Source organism: Accipiter gentilis, chromosome 7 (assembly GCF_929443795.1).
Source record: "Accipiter gentilis chromosome 7, bAccGen1.1, whole genome shotgun sequence".
NCBI lineage: Eukaryota > Metazoa > Chordata > Aves > Accipitriformes > Accipitridae > Astur > Astur gentilis.
Window position 1 is genome coordinate 7,936,365 of NC_064886.1, and position 22,959 is coordinate 7,959,323.

General features: G+C 40.3%; 2 protein-coding genes across 15 annotated transcripts in view; one reads left to right on the forward strand and one right to left on the reverse strand.

Moving 5' to 3' along the window:
• ARVCF (ARVCF delta catenin family member) overlaps positions 1 to 6,388 on the reverse strand; it is a 297,786-nt gene extending 291,398 nt beyond the window's left edge. For 5 of the 9 annotated variants that reach the window (XM_049807006.1, XM_049806998.1, XM_049807000.1 and 2 more), the window contains exons 1-2: positions 3,439 to 3,456; positions 2,905 to 2,959 (exon numbers count right to left, since the gene is read on the reverse strand). The gene's annotated coding sequence lies outside the window, so the exon portion shown is untranslated. Of the gene's footprint in view, positions 1 to 2,904; positions 2,995 to 3,438; positions 3,457 to 6,293 lie in introns of those variants that run through there. The other 4 variants (XM_049806997.1, XM_049806996.1, XM_049807007.1 and 1 more) reach the window with 4 other exon arrangements.
• TANGO2 (transport and golgi organization 2 homolog) overlaps positions 4,397 to 22,959 on the forward strand; it is a 45,352-nt gene continuing 26,789 nt past the window's right edge. For 4 of the 6 annotated variants that reach the window (XR_007506826.1, XR_007506828.1, XR_007506829.1 and 1 more), the window contains exons 1-3: positions 4,399 to 4,596; positions 6,880 to 7,016; positions 16,756 to 16,877. Coding sequence is in view for 2 of the 6 variants with exons in the window: in XM_049807009.1 (XP_049662966.1) it covers positions 16,822 to 16,877 (56 nt within the window). In the remaining 4 variants the exon portion in view is untranslated. Of the gene's footprint in view, positions 4,597 to 6,879; positions 7,017 to 7,544; positions 7,606 to 16,755; positions 16,878 to 22,959 lie in introns of those variants that run through there. The other 2 variants (XM_049807010.1, XR_007506827.1) reach the window with 2 other exon arrangements.

Below are 22,959 nucleotides of genomic sequence, written 5' to 3' on the forward strand. Positions count from 1 at the left end.
AAATTGAGCTGCCTGTTCTTACAATGTTGCAGAAAAGCAGACACATGGAAGGAATGAGATTCACTAGAATTAGTTATTTGTCTTACATACTATTCAAAATGAATGTGACCTGTGCTAATGCAGAAGATCTAGACCTCTAGAACCTCAGCACATAGAACCAGAAGTAGCTTTACAGCTTGTTTTGCATGGCTTGTGATATGGAACGGTAGGAGCGAAAAGGACAAACAAGGAACAAAAAACTTGCACCACAGTTTTTGGGGTTTGGCTTTGTTTTACACAAGTTAGCTGAGGGAAATAAATAAACCATTTCATTACGTAAGATGGTTGCTACTTTTTTCAGACGTTGAGACAGGTGGCTAACCTTCTTGCTTCAGCACACGTGTAGACCACATCCTACCTGGAATTTAAGAGAATAATTCAAGATCTTCTTGTTCTTATTTGAATGCTTAAACCCATGATATTGCTAATGCCCTTTTCTGAAGAAAATATGTTTGCCAAGTTACATGTATAGTCTAAATGTTTTGCATTATGGAAAGAATGCTTTTTCTAAAAATACATGGATTTTAATCTTAACAGAAATCTCAATGCTAATTTCCAGGCAACTCACACGAAGTCTGAATAAGGTAACTGCACACAACACATCTGATAAATTCTTTCCCTATCCATATTGGAGTAACCCTAGAGTTGGCCTTTTTCCTCCTTCTTCTGTAGAGACAGGCAATAAAGTAAAAAATTTGACCTAACCTTTCTGGTTTGAAGATTACTGTGATGGCTGTTAGGAATAGAATGCACTCGCACTAGACAAGATACTGTCATACTCTGGTTAAACTGTAAAGACATAAGCTAAACGTAATCTCACACTTAGCTGCTACAGCATTTGTTTACAATGTCTGTGTCAATGATTTATACTCGCACAATAAAATATTAAGAGCAACAAATTATAAACCTGGTAGCACAAGAATTCTAACAGGTTTTCCTCACAGTGTATCAATTCTGACACTAACGAAGATCCACCAAAAGCACTGCAAAAATAATGTGTTGCATTACATAAAATCAAATACAGAAGCTTAGTTTTATATAACTGTAATATGCATGCAGATGGTCTTCAGGATAAGATATCTTCTCCGAACTGCAGTCTGTACAAAATCTGAAGTATAAGCAAAAGGCAGGAATTTTGCCATTTCTAGTGCAGTGTCCTAACTCAATATAATTGGAATCTCTCTCTATTTGTAACTCTCACCAGTTCTTCCAATATTAAAGAATTGCTGTCACTGAAATCCATTGCAGAGATTTTGAATGAATAGATGAAAATCAAAGAAGGGAACTATTTTTCATACATTCTAGCTTAATAGTAGGTCAAATCTATGGTTATATTAATTGAAATTCAGTTATTTATGTTGACAGCAACTATGGCATAAAAATAAAATCAGCAAAGTCAACTTTATAAAGATCACCAATGTCAAATAAAATATATTCTATGCATCTCTGAACAATACATGAGGATGAACTATGCAGTGAAACTATGCAGTCACACTGTATTGTTCTTCTAAACCTTGCCCTCTTAATACATTCCTTTAGCCAAGCAATGGGAAGATAAACCCATTTGCCTAATGGGGCATATAATTTAAATATTTCAGACAAGCATTTACAGAGTTGTTGCTTAAAATAAATTTAACAGCCATCCATCCAAGTATCTTGCATGATGAAGATCACAGCATAGTTCACAACTTATTTTTCTGTAGAAACTCCAAACTATCCAGCCTTTTCAGTTAGTCACCATGTATATCCTGTATTACTTTATTATAACAAACCTTTTTTGTCCACAGCAGATTTAATATGAAGCTGCAATTTTTCTCTTTTGCAGTGCCTTGCAACATTTCTAAAGCCACTAAATTTCAGATTTTACTACTGCACCATGCAGTCCTGCACAATTTTGTAAACAAAAAATGTTTAAATTTATGGAAGCTTAAAGAGCTGATGTGCTTAATACAGACTGCAGCACTTCATCCACAGGAAGATACAATCAGCCAATGTCAATATTCTGTCATTTAGAGTCATGATTTTTACCATAAAGCATTCCCATTAATACAAAACTGCAGGGGTTTTTCCACACAAACTTCTATCTAGTGTTTAAGATATTTTTAGTATAAAACACGTCTTCACTTGATATATATAAAAAAAAAATCTACTAAGAGATTTTTTTTAACATACGAAGAATCACATTTTGTATTGTGACCTACCTAAGGCACAACAGTACACTGTAAAAAGCAAAGTACATGTTACAAGAATTCCCCCTTCCACATACACAAACAAGTGCCTACATTTAAAAAAAAAAAAAAAAAAGAGCGAGAAAGGGAGAAAGATGATCTTTACTATTTGCATGCTAGAAGTGAACATTTTAGAGTTGGTCAAGTTTTGCAAACATTAGATTTTAATTGTCTACAGCAATACTGCAGGGGAAACGAAGAGGGAAAAAACTGCCTAACTTTGGCTTTTAGATCTGTAATAGATTTCATGTTTTTGAAGAAATAGGTTAGTTTTGTTTGGTCTTTGCTACAAAGAGACTCATCTATGCATGCCACAAATAACCTGAGCAATGACTTCCCTCCATGACAAGAGCTGCCCATCATATTGCAGGATTAATACAATGTTGGTTTGTTTAGGGGTTGCTTGTGCGTGTGGCTTGCGTATGTAATTTTAGCCATTGGTACATATCAAGTCCTCGTCGCGTATCTCACAATAAACTGATGAACGCTGTTAAACAGCAATTTTTAGCAAACAAAGAAGGCTAGTCTGCAGTCGTAATGCAAAATTATCCCAAACGTACTACACCCTGCAAGAACATCTCAACAGAAAATAGCCCGGCAACCTCATTCATTCCCCCCAGCCCAATGATCTGCTCACCATCTCCTCCGTCTTCTCTTATTTCTCTGTTCTCAGCTTATTTTCCTTGCTTCTGCTGGCTTCAAGGAGGCGGGTGTACCAAAAAAAAAAAAAAAAAAAAAACAAACCAGAAGAAGGGGGGGACGACCCCCACCAACTCTTCAATAAAATACTCGGCAACCGCTGGGCAGCATATCAACCCAAGCCCCTCGTCTTCCTCTCTCGCCTGCCGTTCCCCGGGCGCAGGAGCCCCCTCCGCGGTGCTCCCCGCCCGCCGCTCACGCCCTCCCCACCCCGGCGCAGCCCCGCGGGTTCCCGGCGCCCGCGGAAGGCGCGTCCGTCCCCCCGCGCATTCTCCCGGGAGAGCACCCGGGCTGCGCCAGCCTCTCTATCGCCTTCTCACCCCCCGAGACGAACACGGCGGACGGAGTCGGGCTGATTTCCCCCTCCCACCTCCACATTCCTATTTACAAAGGGTATCCAAGACCATCTTTATCCAGCCGGCGGAGAGGAGGGGGAGGTGGCAGCGACCGTTAACCCTTTTCTTGCATTTACCTTTTCTAACGAGATTTTTGGCTGCGTCTCTAAAGCACGCGGGGGATTCCTCCTCTCTACAAAGCACGTCCACCCGCTGCCCTCAGGCCCTCCGGGTCCCCGCTCCCTCAGCCCAGCTCGGCCGCCCGCCGCCTCCGGAGGAGCGCGGTCCTCCCGACGGCCCCCGAGGCCGCTCCAAAAAAAGGTCCAAGGGCAACGCAGAAAAATGCGTGCCCTTTCCGAAACGTAGTTTCGGAAAATAACCGCCCGCCAAACCGCGCCGGTCGAGCGTCCCTCAGGAGAGGCCCGCCGGGGGGGGGGGGGGGGGGGGGGGGCACGCATTTCCCAGTCAGCCCCTGTGAGTACCCTCTTTCCAACTCTTTTTTTTTTTTTTTTTTTTTTTTAGAGCGGGGCGTTATCGTTCCTCCGCATTCACACCTGGGGGGGGGAGGAGAAGTACTAGCGAAAGGGAAGAGGCATCCTCCTCTGCCCCCACGCCATCGCCACAGCGGCCAGCGGGCCGGGGAGGGCAGCGAGGCCGCGACCCACACCCGCCGGGCGGTCCCACCGCGACCCCTGCCTCGCGCTGCCTGCCTGCCTGCCTGCCGCGGGCACGCAAACCACCGCGCCGCGAATTTTCCTATTGGGTACTTCCTCTGCCGATCGAGCCCAGCAACCAAAACCTCATTGGCGCGTTTCCGCCCCGCGCCGCTCACGGGCTAGCCGCTCCGCTCGCCATTGGCCGGCGGGACCGTCCGTCCGAGCGGGGCGGGCCGGTCCCTCGGCGGGAGCGCGGGGCAGCAGCGCGGCCGGCGGGAGGAGCCGCCGCGGCTCGGCGAGAGGCGCCGCCGCGGCTCGGCGAGAGGCGGCTCCCGCTGCGAGAGCGGGGACGGGGCTGCCCGCACGGCGGAGAGCGGGGCGGGAGGGGAGCGCTGACGATGTGCTTTCGGCAGGAGCAGCAGCAGCGACCCATTATGTCACCTCACTGGATGGGTACGGCGAAACCGCGCTACGCGGCCTGCAGCGCTGAGCCCACCGACCTGCAGTACGGCTAAAGGCTTTCTGCTTCTGGGGAGGCTCAGTGGTACTTTTCACAGCTGTAGACGGGGAGATTCCGGGCCCAACTAATGTCTGAAACGCGTGCTGTGACAGAGGGCTCGTCAGGTGCAATGCAGCCAGGTAATGCTGGCACGTGTTCCCTGTGGATTTGTCTAACTTGACCTTTTTGCCGTTTGCAGTGGTCTTATGTGCTGCCATCGAGTCGCTTCTCAGCCTTCTCTTTGACTAGCTGAATAGGTTGAGCTTCCTACAGCCCTATTTATATCTTGTTATCTATCCCCTTCATCATTTTTACGTTCCTCTGCATTATTCCTAGTGGTTTTCCCCTCCTCCCTTACCGTGGGTGCCAGAAATGGTGCAGTGTTCCAGTGTAAGTAGTGCTCTGGACAAAGGCAGTATCGCTCCCCTGTCTCCCCTATGTATTCTGTATTTTATACATTACAGGATTACATTAGTCCAGTTTACCACCATATTACCCTGAGAGGTCATGTTGAAACCTTTATAGATAGTAACAGCTAAATTATTTTCTGAAGTACTTTTTGCCAAGCTAGCCTCCATCCCTGCATTCTTTATTTCCAGATGTGTTTGCTCACATTTTCTGACATTAAAAAATGCATTTTATTGGACTGGGATTATTTAATTGGGCACATCAGATGATTCTGTAACTAATCAGTCATGCGAATTATCCACTGATAGTCTACTAAGCTACAGATTTTACTAGTAAAGATCTTACATCATCTAGACAATTGATAGAGATATCAAATAGGATCAGAGCAAGAACCAATCTCTCGAAAACTCTGCATCACTGATGTCTCCTCTTTAGCAACTACTTTTTGAGAGCTCTTAGGGAAAAGATATTTAATCCGTTCAAGGTGTACTTTATGCATTCCAAACAACACGCATTCCAGCACTTAGAAGATAGAACAAAGTTTTTAAATAAATGTCAGGACTATTTCTCTTTTAGCTTTTCAGACTGACTCAGGAGAATAATTCTACAAGTTTTTCACTAAGCTGCTTGGGTTTTAGCTTTCTCCAATAGAGGTTCTGCCCTGACAGCCAGTACCACTCTCTTCATTAAAGATACTTAAAGTGGATACAGAATCACTGCCTACTTGGGATCAGACTATTCGAGTTTGAAAAACAATGGACACTATGCACAGATCCCCTAGGGCAGGGTCTAAAAGGGACAACAATAACTGAGCTGGTATAGGCAGAACAAAAGGTAGACACAAGAAATACAAGGAAGAGTCTGAATGGCCACCAAATCCGGTATTCACGAATCCTTGGAGCGGATGTTTTTGTGAAGCCTCCTAAAAAATATTTTTTTAATTACTCTGAAGTTATTCTAACTTCCCATATGTATTAAAAAGATGAAAAAATTAAAAATTAGTAAAAACTAACACCATTAAGTTTTAGGCCTATGGACGGTTTTCCTTTTCTTCTTCCCACAGACGTTAGCTCCTACTGAAGGTATGCAGACCTATCATCTGAAGATTTTTAATGGGCATCAAGCATAGAAGCTGAATAATCTTTGGTCACAGTGATGAGTCTATACTTTGAGAAACAGAGTGACAGCAAAGAACAAATTATATTTAATGTGCTTGCATTTTACCAATTTTAATGTAATGGAGATTAAGAGATTTGTATAATTTGTCTACTTATTAATCAGATAACTGTTTTAAATAACAACTCTATACCTGAAAACATAAATATATTTTAGGTTTATATGTATCAAGGTTGATATATGTAGGTATTAACTACAATCTATTATTGTGTTTCAAAAGCAATAGTACAAATAACGGTGATAATATACTCACCCAGCAGTTTTCATCAGTAGATCTCAAAAGACCTTGCAAAGGTCAATGCTATCACCCCGTTGTTGTTGATGGAGAAAGAAAATATTGAGATGAACTTGCTCAATGTCATATGCCAGACCAGTGGTAAAGCTAACAATTGACTTCAGGTTTTCTGCATCCAGGATGAAAGGTTTTGCCTTGCAAGCCACATTACACCCTCATATACGCCTGGGAGTTCTTTTCATTAGTGTTCCGTATCTTATGTGTACTGTGTTTATCAGTGTTAGAACCTAGAAGAGCAGTCAAAGCTTTTGTGGTCTCTCCTTACGGGCTTCACCATAAAACATTTTTAATTTACAGGCTCCACCAAAACCCTCTATTGCCACCTGTGAAAAAAATCAGAAATAAAGTTTTAAATCTTATTTGAAAAACCCACAAGTTAGTATTTCGGTATGAAAGGACAAAAAGGTGGCACAGATCCAATCCCAGCCTAAATCTGCAGATCTAAGTAAAATTACTAAAGGTTTAATTATCAGTTCTGATCATGCTGTGCTTAATAGCTGAAAGCAAATTTGACTTTGTCACTTGTGTTTTCCTCAATCCTCAGGAAAGCTGTCCTGGCCTGAATTTATACCATTGCAAGCTCAGGGCTCAATGACTTTGGGGCCTTTCTGTCAGCAGAGTCTCCCCTGAAGGTAGTCACGTTAACACGTGTCCCACGCAGTGGCCTCATTCTAGAAGTGGGTAAGTAGCTACATCCAAACTCACTGAGACTGTCAGCAACCCGGTCCTGGGGGTATCAGTCCTCAGAGTTATGAGCCCTTTGAAGTTCACATCAAGCCTTTGACGTTATTATTTCATACCTTGAAACAAAATATACTGGAAACAGGCTGAGGCGGCCAAGAAGCAGCCCATGTACCACTCAGTACCACAGATGACTTCTTCAATCCGCTGTGGCGGACGTGGGTACCGGGCTGTGTTGAAGGTGACTTGCCTCGAGCACCCTGTACCGCCTCCTCTCGAAACACCCCAAGGCCAGAGTCCTCCTCAGGCCGCAGGGCCGGGCAAGGAGCAGGAGGCCACGGCTCCTCTCAGGACGCCCGGGGCGGGGGAGGGGGGGGGACGGGGACGACGGGACTGGGAGGGGGCGGTGCCCACCGGGCACCTGTGTGCGAGCCAGCCAATGACAGCTTGAGGAGGAGAGGCGGGGGAATCCGTTTCCCAATAGCGCGCGGGAGGCCGGGGCGCTCGCAGCCAATAAGGGCGGGCGTTGTTTTGAACTGGCTGCTCTCGCGGAAGCGGTGCGGTGGGGATGGGCTGGTGCCAGTGCTGGGTGAGTGCGGAGCGCGCGCGGGGCTCTTGTCTCTGAGGGGGCTGGGGGGAGGGGCGGACGCCCCGGACCCCTTTTCCCGTTCGGGCCGGACCCCTTCTCCCGCTCGGTCCTGGCGGACTCAGCTCGGGCGGGCGCCCCTCCCGGTTCGTGCTTGGGTGGGAAGGGCGGGGGCCAGCCTCAGAAATAGCTTTGAGTCGCTTCACCTGTCAGGATTGGGGAGCCCGAGCCCCCGGCGCAGCCTGGCTGGGAGCTAAGGGGCTCCTGGTTTGAGGGGTGGGGGGCTGTGTGCGCTTCAGGGGGCGGCGGGCCCCTCCCGGCCGAGCGCCAGGGCCCCGGCGCTCCGCGGCAGCGGTGACCGCCTCCCCTCACAGCGAGTGGCGGGAAGGAAGGCGCCGCTCCTGAGCGCCTCTCGCTGAAGAAACTCCTTGTCCTAAATTTATCCGACGGCAGCTACGGGGCTGCTTTATAGTGTCAACCCACGCGTGTCTTCTTTGGTTGTGTGATGGCGTATCGTTCTTGCGCTGGTGGTGGCGGGTTGGTACTTGTGTCGCATGCAACAGTTTGATAAAGTAATTGTTTTAACGTATGGTGACCCTTTGATGGCGGTTTGTCAAGAAATAGTCACAGAAAGGCACTGAAAACTACTGATGTTTCAGTTTGTAGGTATTGAAAACACTGGGGGGGGTTTGAGAGATTTCTTTTGTGATTACATGAGATCAACAGGGCACATGCTGCTCTGAAGTGCACTTGATTACTAGCTCACTCTCCGCTGTGTGTTGTGCTGGTTTTAAAAGTCAAAACATACAGAAACTTGATATTTTTTTTTTTTAAGTTAAATTTGATAATTTTTTTAGTTGAGTTGTTTTCAGACTTCCCATAGTTCTTAGGAGCAGTTTGACTGAATTGATCCAGGCTATACAGAGATTCAAGTATCTCAGCTCTAACTGAAGCCAACTTGCTATCTATTTTCATTGTAATTAGTTAATATTTTAAATGAAGTGGCTAAAGGGTGGGCTAGTATTTTTCGCTGTAATTGTTTTGGTATGTTTGGCAATGCTTCAGTGCAGTTATGCACCTCTCTTGTTAACTACTTACACTTGTTCCAGACTACGTAATAGGATGTTTACCATCATAGCAACTGTATTCTTGAAAGTGGACACAACCAGACATATAACATACCTGCAGTAAAGTAGGTAGGCCTAGACAGTGGTGTTGCTCTTGTGAGAGCCATTCTAAGTGAACCTGCTGAATGCTGATAGTGATCAGCCAAATTACTTTTATGGGGATGCTTTTTTTAAAGAGCATATTAAAATTACAATTAAATAAATAACTTTGGTAACAGCAGAACTAACAAAATTCTGTTGTCCTTGCCTTATGTCTCCTAGAAGGATTATTTGAACTCAAAGCGAAAAGCTTTGAAGCTCTTCTTGTGTTGCAGTGTTCGTTTTGTATCTGCTATCTTGAAAGAAATGAATGTGGTTTTTTCTTACATAAGGATAACTTGCAGGACTTCTTTCGTCTGCTTAACTGCTGTGGGTTTGTGTTTTTCTCTTGGTCCCTTCCTTGCAAGTTTGTAGGCTGCCTATCACCCCATGGCCCCTCTAAGTTTTGTTCAGGGTAGATAGTAAGCGCAGAGTTATTGTAGCTGAGGTGGGAAGAGTGGGAGTGAAAACACACATAAGTGTTGATTGCAGCCCTTCTGTCACAGGAAGTTAAGCGTAGGAATATAAGACCAGCCATACTGGGTCAGGTCAAAGGTCCATATAGACTGGTATTACTCTGGGAGCATCTAGAGGAACATCTCTAGGGAAGCGTGTAAGAACACAGCAAGTATATATGAATCTTCCACTAAGTGTTTCTTCCAGTTACTTGTAACATATACTTCCTATGAATAAGAAGTGGAAAACAGATTTTCTTTCCCCAAAACAGGATTCCTAACTGGTTCCTCACTGAAGAAAACCTAAGAATTGTGAAAGCTAAAAATAACAGTCTTTGTCTAAAAGGAGGAAGAAGTCTAGCAAAAGGCTCTGGGTCTGCAGATCTGTGGCAGAGGAGAAGCTAGCACTCTTGAGAAACTAGGGTAAAGGCTGTCTTATTCCATGCCTTGCAAATGTTTTTTAAAATACGGTGTGGTGAAATGTGATGTTTACTGGCCTTTTTTTTTCTCTTGGGAGCTGTACAGTGGACGTAATCTAGTAAGATGCCAGAGAGAGAAATTGAGGAGCTGAAAATAAAATTAACTCATTAAACTTGGGAACAGCATGCACCTTATGTTACTTTCTGTGTTTTCATAAGTGTTCTATCTTGCATTGCTGTCTCTTGCAGTGAAGACTGACTCTTTGCCTTGGTAGGGTTACAAACCCTAGGTTAGTTACTAATTGTCTATACAGAGCAGCCTGAAAGGCATCAGGTTGTGGATCCATCTATTCCACCTCATCTTTATCTTTAATGATTAGTATTACTCCGCAGGAGCACGTGCTAAACGAGGGAAGTGCACAAGCAAGCCACTAAAAGGCTCTAAGAAATACAACTGTGAGATGCTTTTAAGTGGAGGGAAAAAAAAAGGTAGATTACTTTTAAAAACAAATCAAGCATCTCTTATTTTCCATGATTTTCAAGTTCAGTTTATATATTAAAAAAAAAAATCATTCCACTACTGAAAGAAAATGCATCCAATTTTATTCTTTTATGGGCATTTGAGGAGTGTAGTGCTCGGTTTCCTTTGGACAAATTAAAAAGAAGCAGTAAAATAGTTTTAGACTCTGCTGACCACGAGCTATTGTTGTGGTACATAAAACTATCAGAATCTAGTGACTGATGATCTTTAGCTGTCTCCTAGATGGCACCTAAACAACAGTTTTGGATCATTTGAGAAGCAATTGAGATCACTGTGGGAACTGACAGATGTTATTTATGATGCTTCATTTGTGAAAACAAAATACATAACAAATGGCTTCATTTTTCAAAGGCTGCTACTGGGAGTTCTTAAGGGTAAAATGGTTTTATGCCAAATTGTGAACTGATTGCTTCTAATCAACCAAATGATGGTAGAACCCTATGAAAAGAACATACACAATCTATCATGCTTTGGTCTCTTGATAGTCCCTCTAAATGCTACCTTATGCTGGCATGTATCCACTCAGGCTTTTAACAGATCGTTAAAATGAGCAAAACAACACACTGTACTGTCTAGCAGAGTACAGTAGCACAGAATAAGAGTGTTAGTTACTTTAATGTCATTTCCGAATCAGCGGTGCTGTTTGGAGCAGAACGCTTAATTACATGATGTTTGTAATTCTTGTCAAGCTGGTTTGTGCGTATTTGGTGTAAATTAGCAAACTAGAAACATATTACAGAAATAGAAGATTGCTGCTGTCATTTAATCCTTGATAACTGTTGTCTTGATGACTGGGAATAATCCAACTAGATTTTATAAAAGCTCATTATCCAGAGAGCAGTAAGTCTTCACTGTCCCACCTTAGAGTGGAGGTTTTTTCCCCCCATTCTGCAGACCTTGTCAGGTTGCACAGTATGTATATTCTGGCTTGTATTGTCTTCAAAAAAGAAAACCAGAAGGCATGTGTTGTGCCACAACTTACTGTTTTTTATTTGAATTATTATTTTTTTAACTAAGCTGCCTCCTGCACCTCTAAGAATAGTTCTGAAGACACATTTTCTGCTAAAATGGAGCTAGAAAGTCAGCTTTTTATCACGCTTTGGACTTTCTATAGGATCAAGTTGCAAGTGTGGAAGCCAGCGCTGACCTAATCTTCTTCATCTTCTCCCCTTGATCTGTGGAAAACTATCACTGAATGACGAGAAGGCTGAGTTGAGTGCATCTGCTTTGTAATGGCAGCTCTGTGCACTATGCTCTTCTCATACCCATAGTTGCAGCACCCTCTTTTACGTGAATATGAGCTTGAAAGAATGACACCTGTATAAAGACTTTTTGATTAAACGTTTATGTGCCTATCATGTCTATGACAGCCCCTTTTCAGTTTTTTTTCTCCTCTTAATGTTTGTTAATTGTCTCAAATTTCAGAATATCCAAATTTGAGTCTGACTTACAATATGTTTTTATTTAAGAATTTTAAGGCTAACATCCAGCCGGGGTATAAAACCACAACAGGTGTTACAAATGCAATGTCAGCTTTGATAGAAGAACATACCAAAAGACATTGATTGCCTCCTTTGCCAATTAAGTATTGCTGCTATTTTAAGAGGTAGCTCTGGTTTAGTTGGCTTAAACACTTCTGTCTGAATTTAAAAAAAAAAAAGATGGGACTGTTTATATAGGACCTATAAACACTTATGCTTTTTTTGAGGCCGGCAGGTGGAGCCCAAGATAAATAATACTGTTTTGATAGTTGGAGTTACTAAAAGCACAAATGTAACTTGAACTATAATAACATCGAGTAGGGTTGATGGGGTGACAAAAAGATACTTCTGTCAAAGCAGTAGTACCCAGTAATAATGAATAATGGACTCTGGAAAGCCATTGAAGTGTTGAAAATACTTGTCCCTGTAGATAATTGTGGCGAGCATTACAAACTTATTCTCCTGCTGACTGGCAGTTTTTGTGTAAGCTTTATGTTGACCAGTAACTTTGCACAAACAGCTGGACTGAATTGATTATTTGAAAGGAACTCAATAAATCAGCTAATGGAGCCAGAAACCTGTTTATTAAAATAGTAGTCTTATGAGTGATTGTCAACAGTTCTTTTTGAGTAATCCGTTTAATTATCTGGCAGGACACTAATGAGTACTGGGAGCCATATCTCCATAGTCAGCAAGAGTAGTCAGTGACAGTTGCCCATTAAAATTGTATTTTGTATCCCTGCTTTCAGCAAGTGTGCTTCTTTGCACTTTGTTAAAAAAAAAATATTTTTAAGGATTACCCACCATAAATATGCTGATGCTGTAAATGGGTACCTCTCAACTGTAGATTTGAAGGGGGTATCTTCTGAGCTATGGGTGTTGTTTCTGAAACAGTCTAGCATGGCTTGATATTTATAAAAGTCAATCTTGATGCTCACACTGAGGAAAAGGCGAAAAGAATGAAGCTGCCATATTTCTGTCTTTGTGAAGTAGGGACCAGTGAACAATAGTATACAGTACTATTCTAGTGTATTGCTTGCTCCATGAACCACGTTGTTAATGCATTTTATTTAATGTGGTTTATGGACATAAGTTCATTTCTGATGGGCAGACAGTAATATATCCTTGATGGCAGAAGCTGTAGCCCTTTACCTTCCGAAGGATATGCAAAGTTGTAACTACAGTGAAGCTGCTTATTAAACTGAATTGCAAGTCACTATCTTATTTTTATAACAAGTTGCTCAACAAACAGGCAAGAAATCACTTAGTCTAGACTTATTTTTTTACATTGCTTTTTGGTACATGTCTTAAAGACAAACTAAAGCTCTTGATGTTTGCTAAAATAAAGGACAAATGGACAAATTAAGATTTGCTAATCTTAATCTGTCCATTTTTTTGTGGGCTTCCAAGGAAGATTTTGCAATCTGAATTCTCAGAGCCATGGTTAGGATCAGTCTTGTGCTGCTGCTTCCTTTGCAAAGACTTTTCCAATACTAATTCAGATCCTTTTGGCATCAAGTCACTGGCTAATGCTTGGCTCTGGTGGCTTTCTGGTTCAGAGACAAAAAGTTTACTTCCCCTATAGGCTGCAGATTTGGGAGAAAAGGAAAAGATAAGATAAACCAGAGATTTGAACTGTAAAATTGAAATCTGCATAATTGAAATCACCAGCATGTGATAAACTTGCTTTTTTTTTTGTGGAAGCGCAACTAGCAGTAGCAGATCCAATAATGTATGTTAGACTTTGCATGTTCAAAAACGTGACTAACATGAAAGTGCCTCTTTAAATGCTATTACCAGGTTTAGCTTTCCTAACTGCTAATGTTAAATATGTCTCTTAACGGAAAACTCGTTGCTTTTCCTTTTTGTTGCAGCAACTTATTTGCATCTTTACAGTGTGGATTATAAACACAGCCTGCAACTCCTGTTGAAATATTGGGGGCTGGGGAGAGGGGGAGCAGTTGTCTGCACAACTCCCAATGTACAGAACTTGGAACAGGAAGGAGGATGTCTTGCACAGCACTGAGCCTAGTGCAGCACAGGTGTTTGTTGACATTCCTCCTCCCAATTTTATGTTCGGTCAAGTTGTCAAGGTCAGAGCGCCGTTTCCATTTACTTGTGGATCTGTCTGAGGAGATTGCTTGAGGAATAGAACAGCAGCAGTCAGTCAGCTAAAATAAACCCTTGTTCTTAGTTTGACATTTATTGCAATGTTCTAACTGTAATGTTAGGTGTGGGAGTTGAAAGGTCTCATCTGTCCTAATTAGAGGACAGTAATGACTTCAGCAAAGAGAGTCACTTTTTGAAGGGGAAAAAAAAAGTATCCTATTTGATTTCTGTGTAGCATATGCACTAAGTTACATAAACAATAGCTACTGTGAGATTTGCATCATTTGGGAAAGAGGGGTGACTGTTAATTGTCCCAGCCTTGCTGTAGGCATGTGTTATATAGGATTGTGCATCCCTGAGAAGGTTATTTGGGAGCCCAGTCTTCTAATGGGGAAAATCTGCCAGACTTGACAATACACCAGGTTCCTACAGTTAGCCAATGTGTAGTTCATCCAGGAGGCTGGTTGGATTGACATCTGTATGGTAAGGTGCTGCAGAAGTGAATAACCTTCATGATTATGTTCTGGCTGCACAATAAGCATGCTGGAGAACCTGAGTCATGAAGAAACCCATCTTCCATGTTCTTCTGGGGACAGAAAAATTACCAAACAAAAATAAATGTCCAATGACAAAGCAAGTATCTAGAGGCAAAGTACGTTTGAAGGTGAGGGAAGGACATAAAGCAAGACAAGAAGATTCTGGACTGAGAGAAGATAAGTTTAAAAGAAGGGTAGCTGGTGCAGAATAAAGAACAATGTAAGGTTCCAGAGAAGAAATCATGAATAGGAAGATCTGGATCTGCAATTTAAATCCCTTGTGGTAGAAGAAATGGTATTCTGAATAAAGAAACTGGGGTAGGGTATGGCATATAGATATGCAATGGATATCTGGACAGCATCAGAAATTTTAAAGTAAATAAGTATAAAAGGCTTCAGAAATACCTAGAATTGTGTTATGTTTTAATTGTATTCTCTGGAAGTGGCACTGTGCGCTAGTTCATAAGCTGTCTGTTGCTCTAGGAAACCTGTGCTCTGTGATTTGAACTGTGACTGTAATTTTGTTTTGCTTCAGTTTCTTTTTAAGAGTGGGAGTGGAAGGCGTGAACAGGTCAGTGTTATTTATGCTTAGTGACAGAAAGCAGCTGGGGTACAAGATCCCGAGTTTTGTGAAAAGCTAACAAGATCTGTATGTAGAAAATCCAAGTCTTCCAGAACTGGTAGTTTGGTTGTACGAGTCCAGTATGATTGCAGTCTATTGAAAATTCAGTGATAGGAGTCTGAGAAGGGTGATAACACCTGAGAACTGATTAGGTTTTCTAAATAAAGCTGGCTACGGATCTTTTTAAATAACTGACTAATAAATCAGTTATCCAAAATTCCAAGTCTGCTTCTTCAATTTATGATTACTTTCTAAACCAGTTATTTTGGGATTGATTTGGTAGAGGTGAAGAAAGCCTATGGTGTGATTTAATTCCATTTTCTCTAATGCTTTATTCTGTAACCTGTTAAACAGAAAATAGTTGGGATAGCTAGGCTATTGCTGCTCGTGGCTAGTGGACTATGAAGTTATCTTGGGAGGGAAATTCTTTCTGTCACAGAACAGAATTTAAAATACTTTGAGAGAGATATGTACAGCACACACACACTACTTTGCACTGATTTTCTTGTGTGTCTTGGCAAGCGTGTTGGGAGTGTTGCACCTCTTTTTGAGTTACTTCATTTCCTGCAGCAGAAGAGTCTCTTTGCAGAACATTAGATTGCAAGACTGAACTTGCCGTGCCATGACAGCAACAGCAGGCTGGCCGTGGTGCTGAACTGTGACTTAACAGGAGCCAAGCAGCTACTGGCAAGCTGTTAATTAAAAAAATATGTATAAATGCTGCACTTGTAGCTCTGCTTCTGGTAATATGAAATGTAGTCAAGATCATCCATTTCCTGATACCTCTTAAAGTAAATTATGTGAAAATTAAAGAGCAAGAGAGACACTTTTTGCATATCTGGAAGAATGGTTAAAAATCCTACTTTTTGTGCAGAAGTTGCTTTAGTTGCTGGGTTGCTCACATGGCCTTAGAGTTGTGGTGTTGAATTATGCCTGACCCCCTCTCTTCTTTGCTCACCTTGAAAACTCTTGCATGGGAAATGCTCTCAGTAGCAGTAAAACAGCTATGTGTGGTTGGTTAGTAACATTCTGATAATTGTTTTAGCAGCCACAAAAAGTAAAGATCAGGCTGCAGTTTTATTACCAGAAACATTTTCATTGGGGCAACACAAAGTATTTGAAAGCTGTTATGTGGTTTTGAAATGGAAAGCACATTTGTCATGCCATCTGAACATGGCCAGAATTTTAAACATACCACAAGTGCTGGAAATTATTCATCAAAAGGTACACTCTGATCCAGTATATTTTTGTTTGTACCTGATGTTTTTCTCAATGGTAAATAATAATACTTTTTTTTGGACTTTAATAATAGCTTGGCCTAAAGTATACTTTATTTACAGCTTTGGGAGTGTCTTTGATCAGGCTTTTTCCAGCTTCTGCAACAGTTTGAGTCTTATTTTCTCCTTTTATTCTAACAGAAGCATTTTGCCTTACTTAAGGCAGTGGAAAAAAAGGTAGTGGTAGTTTATTGGTAATGAGCAGAAAATTACATAATAGTCTTTCTTTCATGTATTGCTAGCACTCTAGACTTCGTCAGTATTTTCCTGATGCTTGTTTCTTTCCTAAAAATCTAAATTAGCCAAGCATAACTTTGAAACAACTTCCATAAGAATTTTGGTAGCAAACCATTCACTGAAACAAATCTATTTAGGAAGTCCTATTTTATTTGTTTATTTTTACTGTGAGCTATTAGTGAGAACATTGCAATCTTTAAGCTTCAGTGTAGAAGCAAGGTTATCTTTTTATAATTTCCAGTATAATAGATAATCTTTATTTACTTTGTAGGCTATTACAGAATGACCTTGCACTGAGCCTTTGTGGAAGAAGCAAGATTTAAACATCAATTCTTCAATGTGCATCCTTCTATTCAAATTTGACCCCCGACCAGTTTCAAAGAATGCATACAGGTAAAGATGGTTCTAGTTAAAACAGACTTATTTCTATCATTTTTTTTTTTACACAATTTCTTTTTGTAGCCAATGTTTGAATTACAAACGCAAGTCAGTATTACGTGTTCAATTATGCTTTTGTAATGTTTAACTTCATGACTTTCCCTATTGGAGGACTTCCTGTAACCTTTTGAGAACCCTTTGTTTTTAGACTGTCAAAAGACTTGGGCTTTGTGATCATGGACCTTTTGCTGGTGACCTATCATGTGGTATAGGATAAATCCTTCAAATACTGTAATCCAGAGTTTGAAAGTCCTGTCTTCTACTTTATCGTTTAAACTAAGGGGAACTGTGTTAGAGCATCACAGCTGTAGCTGTACCTTTCTTTCAGTAGGGCTTTCAGTTTTAAACTAACAATTTGAATTTAGCCTGGAAAGTAATGGGCAGACAATTGAGCAGAAGTATTGCAGTTATTAACCACTCTGTGTATTAATTTCTCCTCTGTTAATATGTGCTGGTCCAGTCTTGCAAGCCAAGGGAGCAGCACACTATAAATCCGGAAGGTACTACTACTGAAATTTAACTGCTTACGTAGCTTCTGGTTAACTTTGAATTACCACTTTGTCATGTTTCCTCCCAAGGACAGTACCTTCTTGTTCACTGTGTAGTTCACTGCTCTGTTCCATGTTACATCATGACTACCACTACTTGCTCTTCCACTGTGATTTTGATAGAACTAGCTAGCTTATGAATAGGTGCAGTTGCTTTTTAAAATATGGATAGATGAGGTCAAGATATCCTCACAGTTATTTATGCCTAGTAGTTTACTTTTGGGACAAGGTGTACTTAAAGATCCTCAGTTGCTGTTTGTCCTAAAATTAAGTACTTACAATTTCAGAAAATGCTGGAAATCAAATCTCACTGCTTTCAAACTGATTATACTATATCAATGTAAAACAAGTAGTGCTGTGAACTGCAGAAGAGAACTTCTAGGAAGTGTCCTAGCCTTCCCCCTCCCAAAAATCTGCTTGCAAATAAAATTTTAGGTAATAAACTAATAATCATATGTATGGAATATTTATCCAAAAGTTTAAGACAAAATAAGCACCCATGCTTTTAGGTAAGTTTTACTGGACATGTTGATGTCATACAGTGAGTTTCCCAAACGTTAAACTTCCTGTAATAATATTCTCTCCCATTACAGCCCTTAATTTTAAAAGTTCATATTCAACAGCAGTATCTTTAAGTACGTTCAGTAGGTAATAGAAAGATAGCACTTCAGGCCAGTAAGATGACTGTGGAGTTCTATTGCTTTCTGTATTTCTACATACTGTTTAGGTTTCATATTACTTTGTGGGGTACAAGTATTGGTATTCATCCAGAAAGCGTCAGAGTCGGTATGCTCAGTAAATCATTGTACCTTTCATTGACTTGTTTTCTGCCCTTTTGTATTGAGAAGCAGATGCCATTCTACAGAAAAAAAAGGAAGAGAGAACCGGAACTTCAATTGTTCATAGAGTGCATTCCTTCCTGTATCTTGAATCTGCCTAAAAAGGTGTTTTGTTCATGATGTGACTGGAGCTGAATTAATATATCCATTTATTTGGTCTGACTTTATTTGTATGGCTAGTTGGCAAAAGACAAATTCATCAGTTTGATGCCTCTTGGGAAAATCCTTTGGATGTAAACTGTAGTTGCTTGCCAAGGGAACTTTCTGGCATGATCAATACTTAAAAGTAAAACTTAGGGTAGTTTGCTTGCTATAAAAAAAATGCATCAAGATTGAAATTATTGATTAATAGCAGAAGACAACTTGCTATCAGTGTCAAAATAGGAAAATGCTTTTGAGATGTTTTGGCCCAGATTCAGGAATATTTAATTGTATTTAAGTTAGTACCTTTTGTTAAGGGACATCTTGCTCTCTTCCTCTGAGATAAATTACTCTGAGCCATCTGTTTCAGTGGCAAGTGCCAGGCCATACTGTTCTTGGTGTCAGATTTTAACATCAGATGCATAACTTTAGTCCCCTTTTTTTCCTTAATACACCAGAATTAAATCTTTGTGCTTTTCTTTATTTGGAAAAATGTTGAATTTCATTCTTCTTAAATTGTTCTTGACATTTTTTTCACTTTAGCCTCAGCTTTCTGAAGGATGTAGGTCTGAGTATCAGTTGGGAATGGTACCCAGCCCTCCTAAGTCTCTGAACAGTACTAGAGCCATTAGACCAAGTTAGACCTCTCTATACTGGTCCCTTGCTAAACATAATTTTTCCTGACAACTCATGTGTGTTACACTGTGGTATAGCTGTTTATTTCCTGGTGAGGTCTTAGAACAGTTTTCCCATCCAAAAGGGGATTCCTGTACCTGCAGACATACTAATTTGTCTGTCCATGTTAAGAGACATCTACAATTACTCTTCTTACTGTCATCTACTTTGCATCTCTAACTAAAGTGTCTAGAAAAGGCATAACAACTTGAAAAGACAAATTGCATGTCATTGGCCATTTTCTTGTAGCCAATAAACTTTTTCAAATTAAAACATATTTTCCATAACACTTAAGAGAATTTTCCATCCAGGTAGACTTTGGTTTCTAGAGCAGTACATTGGCCAATTTTCATGAGCACCTAATTAAGCAAAAAGCTTACAGTTCACTTTTGTGATACACTAATGGATCTATCTTCCTGTACCCTTGCAACTTGCTGTTCTACCCTTTTTCCTCGGTGTCCTCTCTACAGGCCTATTTGTAGTAAAGTTTAGTGCAGTGTAACAAAAGCTTTACTGTAGTCCATTATTATTGTCAAAGGTAACATGCTGCCTTTACATCTTTCTGAACTATACTGTGTGCGTCTTACAAATAAATACATGTTTCAAGCTTCAGAGCTATAATCACACAGTCTTTTTTTTATGGAAGTGAATTACATTGTAGGAAATTGCTTTAATGGAATGATTTCTCATGTTTTCATCTCTGCCTCAACATTAAAATAAATCTTAATAGGTAAATCCTAATACAGTTGAAATATTTCAGCTATAAAAATAGCTGAATAGGCTTTTTGCAATTTATTAGAAGATGAGGGTCACTTAATATTGCTCCTTTTCAGTATGATTGTTTCATAAAAGACAAAATGAAGATGTTTTGTAGTGATCCTGAATACTAGCCTTATGCTAAATTTAGGAGTCTGTGGATTAAACTTGAGATGGAGAATATTTAATCACACCAGAAAGACTTGGCTTATTTTTAGTATTTAGATATTATAAACAAACCATGGTTTCGTGTCAAGAATTATTGAAGGCAAAATGTAATTGGAGCTTCAGGAAATGAGAAATGCACTTCAGCCAAATTATTTTTTAACAGTAGAGATGTTAATTTAAATAACAATCTGTAAAAGGAGGATGCATGCTGTAACTGGAGGATACTCAAGAAAGATGACAGAAATTGGGTAAAACAGCTGAAAGCCTATAGGTCAAAGACTAGAATCAGCTAGAAGAAGAGAAATAATGCAAGTCAGAAAGGAATGATATTATGATTATTTGGCATTGAAAAGATAAAAACATATATATGCTGTGCTTTCCAACAAATGCTATCTTTGTTGGGCAAAATACTAAGCACCTTCCTTACAGAAAGGATGCCATTGAAGTGTTTAGCCTTTTTTTTATTTTCTCCATAGCTGATTATAATTCTTTTATCTGTAGTATTTCTAATGTGCAACTGGTACCTCATGATCATGTTTTAACGAAGAGGTGAATTTGCAGGGAAGTCCAGAAGCCTGCAGAAAATGTCAGTACATTTGAATGCTGAGTAAAGTAATGAGATTTCGTTGGAACCAATTCTTGCATTTTGTGGCTTAAAATTTAGAAAGAAAATTGTATTGTCTAACTTCAGTTTACAGTAGCAAACTTGGCTTCTGCTGTGTAAATGTAATTAACATGCAGCTGGGCTGGTAGGAGGAATTGACAGTGAAGAAGGTACTGAGGTTGTAGGAAACTGGTTAAGAAAATCCGCAGGTTTCTGAAAGATGGCATTTCATTAAAATTATATATTAAGCAACATAGCTGGAGAGAACGGCAAACACTTGTAATCTTGCAATTGAAATAAAGGCAAGTCACGTTATGGGTAATAATGAGCAGGACTTTGGAAGTTCTAGCTGTTGGATCACAGCATGGTGTGGTGGAGTTGTATGCAAGTGTGTCTGCAGTCACCTGTTGCCCTGAGTCTCCAGCATATGGCCTGCCTAAGGTTGCAGTTGTCTTTTGCCCTTTATTTGGATCATCCAAATCCATTACATGGTTTTCAAGTGAGGATGTGCTACCAATGAAAAACACTTTTTTTTTTTTTTTTTTTAATTCTAAAAATGATTGATAAAAGACTGGAAGAGCAGCATCAAATGAAAGCTCATCTACAGGTTTGAAAATGGCAGTGTCTGAATGCTGATTCTCAGCATAGAAACCCAGTAACACTTCTAACTCAAGCTTTTATTGATAGATACCTTGTGCCTATTTGATGTTGCAATAAGTCATTACATATAGTTGCTGATGCTGTCTTCCATTGCTTTTGAGTAACAGAAAATGTTAATTTTCTCACTTTCAAAAGATGGATGTGCACAGTCAGATTAGCCTAGACTTTTCTTTCTAGTGTTCCAGTACCAACACTGCTAATGAAATGACTGTAGCATACATTCAGTAAGGTATCTGTGTGATCTGTAAGGGAGTACACCAAATAAGTTGCTTTGTTTTAATAACTTCTGTTGGATGAAATGGACAGAGAAATAGTTTTTGCTTTTCAAAGAGCTGAGACTGTTCTAAATTCCTCTGAAGCTGTCTGGCTGTACTGACTCTTTAAATCTTACCTGCTTTACATTCACGGCCTGACTGGCTTGAACTGGTGTTATCATTGAATTTGACTGATCTGCATTTCTGGCATGCCTGGAACTTTTGAGGAAGACCTGTCCTATCTTGTATGTCCGCTGCTTCTTAAATATCATGTTGAACTTGGTCTTTCAAGTCTGCAGGTGCCATTTATGATAATTATCAAAGTACAGAGCAGAAGGAACCAGGCATAGCTAGCAGAATTTTCTGTCACTGCTGTTTCCTAATAATGTCTGGCATTTTTTAATACCTGTTTGTTTTCTAAAATTATCAAATCTTAAATGGCATGTGAAGAGCTGCAGCATGCTTTTTGTCAGGACAGCACTTGGTCTTGTGGAGTGATGTGTTTAAATAACAGATTTCATCCGGCAGTGTTTTTCAATTGCATATTACTTTCATAATTTTTTCTTACCTCCTGATTGTGTAGCCTCCAGGGCTTCTTATAGTTTCTCTGCTGTAAGGGCTGACTCACATTAACGATTCAATTATTTTGTCCTACTGTTCTGGTAGAATTCAGATTATGCAAGCAACTACACATGCAAAAAAAAAAAATCCCACAAACAACAAAAAACGGGGAAAAGCCCCACCAAAATACCTCTTGATTGTTACAAAAACCCATGCCTCTTCCCTTTACTTCTCTGCATCCTTGAGCATGCTGTGCTTTCTTCAAATGAATTTCAGTGGGACTGGACCTTTGAGACTATCACAAATTTATCTCTGTTCTGGGTACTTATAGACAAAAGCATGTGACTTGTATCTTTGAACCACATAAACAGAGCTTTAGGTGTTGAAGTTAGATTAAAAAAAATACTGTGACTACATGATCCTAAGTAATGATCCAGTAAAAACATACTCTCCTGCTTCAGATATTTTTGGTAAGTTACCTATAAATCTGTGGGTTACCTTTAATTTTCTTTAAGCTGTAACTTCAGATGCTGAGGAATCTTAAGATTGCTTATGCAATCTTAATTCAGTCTCTTGCATTGCAAGTATTATTCCTTGAAAATAATAGCTGCTTGATTTACACAACAAGATAGACTTGCTGAATGTCTCAAGACAATGAGAGAGAAGGCTTGCTGTCAGATGTCATTTGACTTTTACGCTGAGTGATAAAGGTGAGATGGGAGGATAAAGAATGGTTTCATACTTAAAACGAGATAATGCTGTGGCAAGATTGGATTCTGTTCCTGTCTGTACTGTGAAGTTCCTGTTTGTAAGAGTATCTTTTTGCTCTTG